This window comes from Falco cherrug, chromosome 2, assembly GCF_023634085.1.
Source record: "Falco cherrug isolate bFalChe1 chromosome 2, bFalChe1.pri, whole genome shotgun sequence".
Taxonomy (NCBI): domain Eukaryota; kingdom Metazoa; phylum Chordata; class Aves; order Falconiformes; family Falconidae; genus Falco; species Falco cherrug.
In genome coordinates this window covers 101494132-101506314 of record NC_073698.1, presented here as the reverse complement: position 1 = coordinate 101506314, position 12183 = coordinate 101494132, and the positions used below count along the sequence as shown (strand labels likewise).

Genomic DNA, 12183 nt, shown 5'->3' with positions numbered 1-12183 from the left:
TAAAACATTTTGCAAATATAGCTGATTTAACTCTCATAATTTCTGCTGACTAAAATGTCCCCTTCTTCTACAGGGAATAGAGATGCAGAGAAACTGGGTATGATCTTGAGCAAACTACTTACAGCTTGAGGTGTTGCTGGGATAGAACCCATCATGAAATCTTGGCTGCACTGGTGGAGGCAATATCATAACTCCTGTTGAGTCCAGCAGAATCAGCTCATGTCCCAGTTCGTGGTCCTGTCCCATTTAGTAATAAGCTGGAATAAGCATTGCATCTATGGAAAAAAAGAGTGCTTAGTCGATAGTTTTCCATGTCTTCTCATCTTGCAGAATTGGAGGCTAAGAGTTCATTTGCAGCCAAATTACCCTTCTGCTCAGTGCTGCAATTTCTTGTGAATTGTTTTCTTGCAGTGAAAACATGCTCATGTATTTTATGGGTCTGATCAATGCATCAGGTTTAGTTTTCTTATATCACTACGGCTGAAAAAGAGGGAAGTAAGGGAGAAATCTTTCTTTGAACAATCTTTAGAGATACTTTGCAAAGGTGACCAGGAAAGTTCTGAAAATCCTTACAAGGTTTGAAGGTTTATGAATATTCTTATGCAGGGAAATGTTTTTTTCCCTTCCATGAAAGGCCATTGCTAGGAATATTTGGCTGTATCCTGAAGTTAGGTGGGGACGAGGGGGAAAGTCTTGAAGTATTCTCACAGGAATTAAGATAAATCTTGTACCTTTCAAAACGTGATTTTTCCTAATATTTAAAAGCAGTTTATGTATATATATCTTTTTTTCTTTTCTTAAAGCCACTGCCTCCTTGTCATGACTCTAAGGAATCTATGCAGGTGTACAAACAGCACTGCAAAATAGCAGAAGAGTACCATGAGGTCAAGAAAGAAATTGCTCTGCTGGAAGAAAGAAAGTGAGTAACTTCCCCAAAGTATTTGCTGTTGTATATTCTCTTAGTAAAATGCTATTTTAAACATGAGGGTTTCACATGGTATTTTCTGACCTTATACCTCTACCTGACAGTCACACTACAGCACAACAGTTTGGCCATTGGTCCATAGGATCAACTGAGGCCACCAAGGACACAGAGCTGTCATAGTTCTGGGCCCTCAGCTATACAGATGTCCCTTAAAACCTTCATTGACAGCCTCCAGGTCACACAAACAATCTAGTTAAGCTGGTGTGAGCCTCCTTTTTAGTTTTAGGGAAATTTTTTAAAATTTAACTGTACATGTTTTAATGAAGAACATAATGGATCCTCAGTTAGGTTTAGAGTACTTGACGATATTGGTAAGCATTTTTCTGTGAGGTGTGTTGTTTCCATGTACATTGACATTTTAGGTGTTCATACCCAAAGTGCATAAGCTGGAGACTTTTTTTTCTTGTCTATGGCCTATACTCATACCTTTGTCATTTTCGCATGACTATTAAATGGCAAAGTGCACTCTGTGACTCTTTGTCCCTTTCCACAAGAAACCTGAAAAAGAAATTCAGAGAAAGAGAAGTGAAAGTTTTAAAGGCAACCAACCCTAAGGAACAACTGCTAAGTAAGCTATCTCTTTCAAATGCTTTTTTATTTTTACATTCACACTGAAGGTGACTTCAAGCAGCGTTGCCTTCCTCAGGGAGAGTTACCTCAGTACCGATCTGTCAGTGTTCTTGTGAAAATGAAGACCACACCATCATTCTTCCAAAGGCTGCTTGAACAGAAATTTGTGATATAGTAAGAGGAGTTAAAAGAGCCCTGTTGCAGAGTGGGCTTTGAGTGTTAGATTGACCGCTTTGTTCCATAGCACTCTTCGGACAGCTGACCGTGCAGCTCAGCCAAGTTTGTATCCATGGGAGTCTTTAGCTGTAGAAGCAAGCTGATGGGAGGGAAACTGGTGAAATCCTGTAGTCTTACAAGTAAGATAGCCAAAGATCTCCTTGAATCCAGACTATGAAGGGTAATAAAGTGACTGGTATTTATGGGGGTTGATGGCTACAGGCACAGTATAGTTAGTTGTTGCCTAAAGTGTCAGAACTAGTTGAGGTTTCCCACCACAAATCCCCTTCCACTGTAGGACCTGCATGGCACTCAATTGCTGACAGACTGGCATAAAACTTAAAAAAGAAGAAAAAATATCCAGAAGAGATTAACACTGCATTGTCCCAGTGTTTGCATTTGATTCATCATTAATTGAAATTGGCCAATGAAAAGTAGTTGGTGTTTTTAAAAAGATGTAGAAAAGATAATTAAATGAAATAATTTTGCAATATTTTATCAAATTGATTGTCTAATAGAAGCTGCTTACATGTGTATTTAGCAACCAAGTGAATTCAGTGGAAAGTGTGTGTTTGTCTTCTCTGAAAACCCAAATGGAAAATAAATATTAAATGGTTTTTTAAGTGCTTGACTTTAGATGTATAAACTCAAAAGGCAGCCTTAGATTGTTTGGGGTTTAGTCTATTAATATAAGAGCATCGTTGATACCAACACATCCCTGAATCAGTTATGCACATTTATGAAGAAAGCTAGGAGCCCTTGAAAACTAGACTCATATATATATTTCTGCATTTACTAGAATGAAAAAAATACACTGTTTGAATGCATTTTTTTTTAATCTGTGGAGTCTGTGATACTAGCTGAATTAGAAATATTTTGCTCCTTGGGAATGGCAGATAGATGCACAAAATTGTTTCCCTGAGCTTAAAACTATCCTGATCAACCCCTGAGCCCAGAAGTCAGCCTCTCAGCAGTGGTTATCCTGGATGAACTATGGAGCTTCAGGCTGGCATTTTCCTACATTCCAGCATGGATGTCAACAGTAGAACAATGTGAGGAAGCTTCCACCACTGCTACCTTTGCTGAACCTGTTCTGTGGATAGAGTATTTCATGTCCCAGTTAACATATGTTAAAACAAGAGTGGCTGAATCAAGCAGCAAATAGAATTATTGTGATTATTCTGTGCATTCTAATTACATATCTGTGGCCTCGATATTCACATGTGTGTAGCTGTGAAATGCCTAAACATGACAAATATCAGTGCAAGTCCTGTCACGACCTTCCAAATCTCTTTATCTGAGGACGTGGTCCTACAAACACTGGGATTGAAAATGCTTGATTTCCTACAGATTGGTGCACTGTGGTTATTTGATTTTGAGGTTTAAAAAGCTGCAAGTGCCAACTGAAGCTTTTTTTCTCCAGAGGGGAACTGTTCATGGCTTCTCCCTCCTGATAGATTCACCATTTGATAGTATTTTGGAGGAGGTCTCGTGATACTTCCTTTCCCCTTTGGAGTCTCTTTCCTTTCTGTAGCAGTCTGTTTTTTATAAAACCTTCCAGAAACTAATTGGGATCTCTTCACTGCATGAAGTTTGGTTGAAATTGAAAGGTAGATCAAAAAGTTATTAGGACACATATACCGTTACACACATGTGCAACCTGAACACATTAACCTTGATTTTTATATAAAACTAGATAGAAAGTGAGCAAGTGTGGAGCTGAAGGAGTAAGCAAGGAGTAAAAGAGAGTTTTGGTCTGATGATCACTGATTTAAAGGAAGTTTATGGGGTAACATGCTGAATGAATAGTGGGTTACAATGGCTGGGGTAGCACGTGTGTTGTGGAATATTGCATTCTCAGAAGGAAAGGATGCTTTGACTTTTCTAAAAAGTTTGATGAGATGCACGGCTTTTAGCCTCAAAAGCAATTTTAATCAAATCTCAAAAAAAAATTTGCAACTTTCTGGAATTTGCCCCTGTTGCAGGTATCTGTATCTTCTACATTTGAATTTGAATGTATAGAAATAAAGATTCACAATTGCCTAATATACCTGCTATCTATTGTCTACTTGTAAATATGCTTTTGATAAAATGGGCAAAGATAGAGTTTCAGCCCTTGTAATGGGAACAAACAATTTGTGCATTGTTCTTTAGTGTGCAATTTTACCGAGGGCAACCAGAAGTGCTGTTGGATGGTGACCCTGGCAGTGCTCCCGACTTCCTCTCCACAGATCAACTCACCTGTGGAATTAAAATGTCAAGTCCCACCTGGTAGTGCCTGCATCTATAGTGCTGATATACACTGTGCACACAGAATACTGAAGACAATGATTGTCAGGAAAAGAACAGGAAACGGATTGAGCAAGTATTTTTGATTTTTCTGGCTAGGAGGAAGATATAATTTTAAATTAACCTGACATAAATGTCCATACAGGTATTGGAGCTTTTTAGTAAAACAAAAAATGGAACAGTATTCATTCTACTTTAAACAATTATTGTTCCAACCTCCAAAGTTACATGTAACCTTTGATACATGAAATAACACATGCAGGCATATTTCTAAAGGAGGCATCTTTAAGAAATAGGAAGTTGAATAATATTGTTTTAAAATAGTCAAAAACATTTACTCTTTTGCATCTTTTCAAAGGCTTTTAACTCTGCTTAGCTTGACTTGTTTCTCACTGTAGTGTGAGGATCAAGTATGGCTGAAGTATAGAAAGGCAGTGGTGTGAAATGACAAGGGCTGCTTTTCATCAAGACAAGAACAGAGCTTATTTGCCCATTTCTTTTGTACGCAATGTAGACAGAAAGAGAATGTGTTAGGCTGGGAGTGGGAGAGAAGACAGCTGTTTCACAGGAAAATGGGAAATGTGAGAGAGAAAGGGAGGTTGCAGTTCAAAAAAGGGAAAATCAAAGGACAAAGCAAGTAAGAAGGGGAAAAGAAGTTACCCAGGAAAAAGAAAAGAAGAAAAGGAAGCAAGAAATTGAAAGAATTTAAGAGAACATTGGGTAGATTTTTTTGTTAATATAAATAATCATAGCTTTGTTTGCTGTCTTCACTCAAACTCTTCCCGTTTATGCCAGCAATATGTAGTACACGGGACAAAATCACTTTGGAATGGGAGACATGATCGAAAAGAAAGAAAAGGGTGTGGAAGTGAGAACACACCACATTTAGGTCACAGAATGTAATTTAATTTATGTTCCAGAAACACACATGTATTTCCATAACAGATGTTTTTGGGTATCTAAGTTTGGGTGAAAGGGATGGGATGGTTGGTTATTTTGAGCACTTGTTATATTGCTATTACTAGATAATGACCCTGGATTATGTAGTTAAATATTAGAGTTGCCATGGTTGCTAGCTATATCTTATATTCTTAGCACTGGCTGGTTTTCTCTTTTTCCTCCCCCAGACAATTCTAATATAACTCTCCAGAAAATATCATTTGCTCACCACCTGGTTTAGGATCACTCCTTTGCCATGGATATGATTTCTTTTCCTTCTTTTACACATATTACAGTGGACATGCAGTGGAGATGTCTGCTTAATTTGGTGGGATCCTTCCATATTCTTTAGCACATTCTCATGACCATAGGACTGTTTCTAGATGGTTTCTCCAGGTATGCTATTTCTGTAGTATCTTTCCCAACACCATTGAGACAAGTAGTCTTCAGACTTGCAAGTACTGCAGGAAAAGATTGGTGTAAACCATAAAGGCAATCTTTTTTCTTAATATTTTTTCCCATCCTAGACCTGATTTTTCATTATTTATGTATTCATGTATCCAAAATACATGTTACAGGCCAAATAGTGAAAATTACAGCTTTTCTAATAAAAGAGAAACCTCAATTTGCCCTATTGCAGTGACGAGTACTTAAGGATCTTTCATGTGCTGGCATCTGAGACATATTTTCATTTAGATTAAAACAGGCTGTCTCATTGTTTTAAAAATTAATTAGTAGACTTCGAACATGCAAGGGCAGTCTCCTCAGACAGCAATTACTTTACAGGGTCTCGTTATTCCTCCTGACATAACAGCCATGTCAAGTGTGGGAAAAGTAAATGACCTTATGGCCACCAGAACACAGACACATGTTAGTCAGGAAGAAATGTGTAGGACCGCAGATGCACGGTCCTGAATGCGTTGTTCACAACAGAGGAAAGAGAAGCCTGCCTCTTTCTTTGCACTGTGGAAGCAGTTTTCCTTGAGTCCAGTCCATCTCCAATTGCGCTTATCTCCAGATAGATTTCTCTGCTTTTTCTGTTACTTTTCTTGGTATTTATTCATTGAGAATATTACTGTAAAGGAACTCTGTTCTCTGCATGGGCAGTCATTAAGGCCAGGACAAGAGAAATACTTTCCCTAAGAACGTGCTGGGTTTTTCTTCTCCTCTGGTATGGCTTGTGGTTTATTGGTTTACATTGCAAATCACACTCGTCTTCCCATCCAAACCTCTCCCTGAAAAACAACACTTAAAGTGTCCATTACAGCACCACTTTAGAAAATACCTTATCAATGCTGTTAATATTTAAACTCAGGGTAACCATTAACAGAAAACATTGATTACGCAGTGCTGGATCTATTTATTAAGCATCCATAACAAAGGCTACATGGTGCAAGAGCTTAGTATGGAGTTCTTTAACCTCTGGAAGCTAAGTTCAAATCCTGGATTAGATCAGAAGCAAATGTTAGTTACTGTCCTCATCCTTTTGTGAGCTTCGTAAACCACACCATTCATAACATTTAGCAATTCCCTGGTACTCTAATTTTAGATCTTTGTGGCAGGCTGACAGTATTTGCCTGAAACATCACCCTACCCTGTAAACAGGTGTTGATCCTGATGGGAAGGGAATAAGTGGGTTCTGCTGACTCAGAAGTGGGCAATTTTACTACCACAGTGCAAGGAAACTGCTTTCTGCGAGGGAAGTCCTAGAGTGTGGACTATAGCAATAAGTATATTTTTATTTTAATGCATTTATACTTTCTTTAATAGCAAAGCTAAATCCCAGGCTAAAAAAAGTTATCTGTGCTGCTTGAGTATTACGATAAAGCAGCACATAAGCCATGCCAGCACATAGTCTCATCTTATCAAATCAGGACTGACATTCATTAATAGAGCTGTCTGAGTTTGCACACTGTCTGTCTGTGCCACTCCTGGCTCAAGTCCAAATAGAGTAGTTACTACCTTCTTTCACGTGTACTAAAAGTCCCTGTGGAAAAGGTTTACCTGCTTTTAGGATGCTGATTACTTATTAGTGTGTTCACTTCATCTCCCTTTTAAGGACTTTGTAAGAAAAGTAAAGAAGAATGATTCTGAATTGATTTGTCTGAAACGCTTCTGAGTCAACAGTCTGTAATTTGAAAGAGCTTAATTTAATCCTTCAGTCCAGCATTGCACCAGTAGAATAATTGCAAAGAATATTGCTGAAGCTCACTCTCTAAAGCATACGTGCAGTTATTCCTTTGTGGCCTATAGTTCCATCGACAGGAGCTGTCTAGCAAGATCAGTTCATCTTGGCCAATTTGAAAATTGGTTGATCTAGCATGGCCCGAGCAAAAAGGAATTAATCCGTTAATAGCTTGCTGCTTGTAAAATTTTTACAACTATATTGTGCCAAATGTTAATGGAATTCTGCTGAACAAAAATACGCTCTTGATATTTTCTCTTGAAGACCTTATTGAATATACATTTCTCCTGGTAAAAGGAAAGAGGAGAGGCTTTGCTGTAGCATAGCTGCTATACATTACTTTGGTGGTATAAAACAAAGGCAACATGTTTAGCTACAGGAGGGTTTCTATATACTGCAGCTTTTGGATGATCTAAAATTGCTGTATTGGCTGCTAACTCTTCCCTTCTTTTCTTTGTATGGGAAACACAGTTGGGAGAAATGAGTGTGCCAGGGGTCTTTTCTTGCCTTGTGACTCCTTGAACTGAAGTAACTGTGTCTGTAAGCAGCTAAACCATGGGTATGCTATGCTATCACTGAAAGCTGTAGTAAAGACCAGAGGAAGATCAAACTGATCCTAAAAGAAGGCCAGATAGAAGTGTTTTTCAAAACCCAGATGCTTACAGTTTCGCTGCTGGAAGTGGTGGTTTGGCAGCTATAAGTAATGTAAGTGATCCACAAATACTGAAATGTTGTTATTTCATGAATACTCTGACCTGTGGCAATAGAATTACTGGTCTGTAGGACTTTCTTGTCTGAAGGCACCGGTCCAGCTTGACAAGAGAGCTCCTTTAAAGAGTGCAGCAGAAGCTATCCACTTTGAAGGCATTACATCTTCCTGCTGATGATCTGCAAGCATTGCTTTGACACGTCTGAGAAATAAAGTCACAGGGCTATGAACAGTTAAAGATTAACTAATCTGTGAGACAGAATGATCAAAAGAACTAAGAACCTTTTAGAAGAGACTTCCTGTAGCAGGGGTGAATAAACGATTTGACTTGGGGGGGGGGGGGGGGGGGGAAGCAGAGGCCAGGCTAGCTTGCTGTGTAACTAAGTGGAGAGCGATTAGATACCCTCTGAGTTACTCATGCCTTCAGTGTGTTTTGTTTTAAAGACCTTTTTTATCTTAACATGTGCTGAGGTAATTTCAGTTGATACTATACAGGAGACTCCAGCTTCTGGCCAGCTCTGGGAATACAGAGCACTGTGTGACTCCATCCAGAAAGAAGCAACAGCTTGAATCCTCCTGTCTCTTCTCGTAAAAAGACCAGGAGGTGTCAGGTTTGCAGCTCTATCACACTTCCTCAGCTGCAGGGCTAAGGCCTGAGCATAAACACATTACAGAAACACTGTATGTAGCTTAGATTCATGTGCCTTGTATTTACTAGAACCAGTTTTCTTTGTAGCAGAGAAAAAGGAAACCAGGTGCACTTCACAGAATTAACTGATAAAGCTAACCAACCAAATATAAACCTCTGCACGCTCTTTCAATTATGTTTGGTATCAAAAGAAAAATAAATTGTGATTCTTCAGGCAAAATATTAGCATGTGGTCTCCAGAAATTTGATTCTTCCCCATGAACTGCATGTTCAACTCTTACTGAAGTTAGAGACACTTGAGGGTCCTCAGCATTTTGCAGGTTTGGTTGCTGAACAGCAAACCTATCAGAGATTTTGGCAGCCTCATCTTTTTAAGGGAAAAGGAGGACTCAAATTAAAAACAAATTAATTTTCTAGGCCTTTGTTTCACAAGAGCTCAAGTAATACCATGCTAACAACCTATAGTCCAGCTTTAACCTAACACATGACAACAAATTTTTGCATACTGCCATTTTTAATCTTTGGGGTTTTTTCATAATCATCAGAAAGGAGCTGATTGCCAGGCTGGAACAAGTGGAAAAAGAAAGCATGGATGCTGCTCAGCTGGCTAAGGAGTACGCAGAACTGACAGAGGAGAACCGAACACTGAAGCTGGCCCAAACGCAGTGTGTAGAACAACTGGAAAAGCTCAGAATACAGTACCAAAAAAGACAGGGGTCCTCATAACTCTCAACTAGCTTATGTGAGGCAGTTAATACAGGATTGGTCCTGTGCTGGAAAGAGATTTTAAAATAAAGGTCTGTTTAATATGTTATAATACTTTACTACAGATACAGAGTATGTAGAAGTCTATATTTGATTTAATGCTTGCTAGCCAGAAGCTTAATATAATGGATATTTCATCCATTATATAATGGATATTTTATTTCAAGTAACATAATTGAAGTTAATATATCCCCATTATATGTTCTAGTAGATCAGGTTTCTTTTCTAAACATATTTCTTCCAATTTAAGAAGATATGGCCATGCTAGAAAATGATATAAATAGTTTCTGTGTTGGAAATTTGGATCATACTAAGGCATACAGTAGGACAATGTTAATATATGGAATACATGTATGTTAATTTTAGTTTGGTGAAGATTTTTTTAATTATTTTCCTCATGCCTAAAGTGTTTGGAAGTTATCTTAAAACAGATCTCCTCACTGGTAAAAACTATACTTCATTATCCCATGTCAATTTTACATTGTTGTATAAAATCTGATAAATTAAATATGGAAGTAACATAATTATTTTTTATTTAAACAAGTGTACTGCCAGTAATAATTTGCAAGTTATGAAATTAAAAGGAAACAGGTAAGATCAAACTTTCCTTCCTCAAGCGTGAAGATAGCTTGAGAGTCTTTTAATTGTACTTTTTGGCGTGCAAGAAATGAAGAATTAATATAAGAATACTACCATCATGGTTTCAACTGAGAATATGTCAGTAAAAAAACTGTGAGGATATTTGGTTCTTATTTTCTGGTCTGTTTTGAAACATAAGTGGCTGTAAGTAGGGACAAGAGTTCCATGATACACAAATAACCTGGAAGTAAAATGTTAGTTTTACTTGCTCTATTTATCCCTGTATTTTCCTAGATCAACAGAAAATTCTTTGTTATACTTCCATTTCTATTCATACAGTATTTTTTTCATTAAAAGTGGATATAGAAAAGCCATTTTATGTTCTGAGTGTTCTTAAATCACCCTGTATTTTTAACTCTGCTTGACAGATGCTGCTTGTTACATCTTCATGAGGTTGGAATTCAGCTTGATGTGTCATTAGTACTGAAATGTGTCTTGTTAATTGAAAATTTTGAACTTAAGGCTTTTGACAGAACTTTATTATCACTGATCTATTATAAAAATGGGATTTTATGTTAATCGGAACAATTCCTGGGGAAGTCTTCTGGTACCAAAATGTTACCCAGTAATATCAGCAACAAAGGGGACAAAAAAGTACAAGCTGCCCTTTAACTCTTTGTGCTACCTGCCTACAGAATTCCCTGCAGCACAGGCACGAGAACAGGCTCTGCGTTACTACAGGCACCTGACATTGCAGTAGGAGAGTATGTGGAGGCAGTGGGAGAGGACAGCCTTGTCGCCACTTCTCCTCCTGAGCCGCCGGAGCAGGGCTATGTGCATGCCCAGCGTTGCCCACTGCCTTCCCCTGGCCAGTGCAGGGACATGAAGGAAAAAAGGGAATCCACCACTCTGAGGCACAGACTTTCTGCTGGGATGCTCTGTGGGCGGTATGATACTGTATTTATTCCTCTGTCACTGTTACCTGAGGGTCCAGTTTTCACCATATCTTGTGAAAGTTGAAGAGGAAAAAAATCCATAATGAATAAACCCCACTCCAGATTCCAAGCCTGGGAATGCTGGAAAACCCTTGTCTGAGTTTTGCGCTGGTGGCAAACATGCCCTGTACAGACTTCAGGGCTTTGCTTTGAGCACAGGGCACTGCAGTATCTAGGATGTATTGCTTTTGACTGTAATTATGTGTTTTGAAATAGAGGATTCTCGTTTTTGAAATTAATCTGTTGGTTTAGTCTGAGATTTTTCTATCTAGCTTTGAAAATGTCAGCCAGTGTGGTGATTTCAGTGAATTCACTGAAAACTGTACAATGCACATAAAATTATTTCATTAACAGCCTGGCTTCAGATGCAGATGGATCAGACATCAGAACTTTACTTACAAATAACTGTGTTCACCTTGGAATTTTCTTCTGAAGTGCAGCCATTATGCTTGAGATGTCAGAATAACAACAGATCATAATCGCAGAGAAAAACCCAAGGGAGAGCCACAGTCATGCGGAGAAGGAAAGCTGGGCCACGTTTGTGACACACAGTGATGTGAGAGTAGCTGGGGAATATGTCTTTTCTAACCTATCGATACTGACCAGTATGGAATTCTTGAGGAAACATTTTTACAGGTGTACAGACACCAAATTGGAGGTGTGATCCAGCTACCAACCTGGATAAATATGGAACTTTTAAAACATTCCAAAGTAACTGAAGTCAGAGAGTTGTATTTAATCTGAACTGTGGCTATTTGCAATGAGATTTTCCTCCTACTTTTAGTTATGGTGAAATTAATAAAGCAGTGCTTTGTATATAATATATGCCTGCCAGCATGGATGCTCATGTGCCTGAAAACGATGACTCAGAGAAACCGCACCACGATCCAAATGACTAAAACTGATATACAAGTACCAAGGAAGAAAAATTAAAGTATCTCTTGAAAACAATTTTTTAAAGAAGAAATAGCAAGGGAGATAGGATTCAAACACAGGAAGGTAGTTGAATGTAATTTTCAAAAAATATTCATAGGCACGTGAAATTAAAATGCAGAAAAGTCAACATAACCCAGAAAATCATTCAAGTGTTGCAAAGAGTAAAAATGGCTAGAACAGCCTTCTGAGAGGTAACTGCTGTATCTATCACCCATCTCTTAATTTTTTTATCAAAAGCTTAATAATGATAAACATTTTCATATTTAATAAATCTCAAAGTTTGATATGCTGAATTTTTCTCTAGGTACTACTTCCAACTCCATAGCTCTGCTGAGTCAATAGTTGAAATTAAAAATTTTAAGAAAA

General features: G+C 38.1%; 1 protein-coding gene across 6 annotated transcripts in view; it reads left to right on the top strand.

Moving 5' to 3' along the window:
* MAP3K7CL (MAP3K7 C-terminal like) overlaps window positions 1–10742 on the top strand; it is a 46033-nt gene extending 35291 nt beyond the window's left edge. For all 6 annotated transcript variants that reach the window (XM_027805056.2, XM_055703418.1, XM_055703417.1 and 3 more), the window contains 2 exons: window positions 804–919; window positions 9088–10742. In XM_027805056.2, coding sequence (XP_027660857.2) covers window positions 804–919; window positions 9088–9268 — 297 coding nt within the window. In that variant the 3' untranslated portion in view covers window positions 9269–10742. The remainder of the gene's footprint in view (window positions 1–803; window positions 920–9087) is intronic.
* The last annotated feature ends 1441 nt before the right edge of the window (window positions 10743–12183 follow it).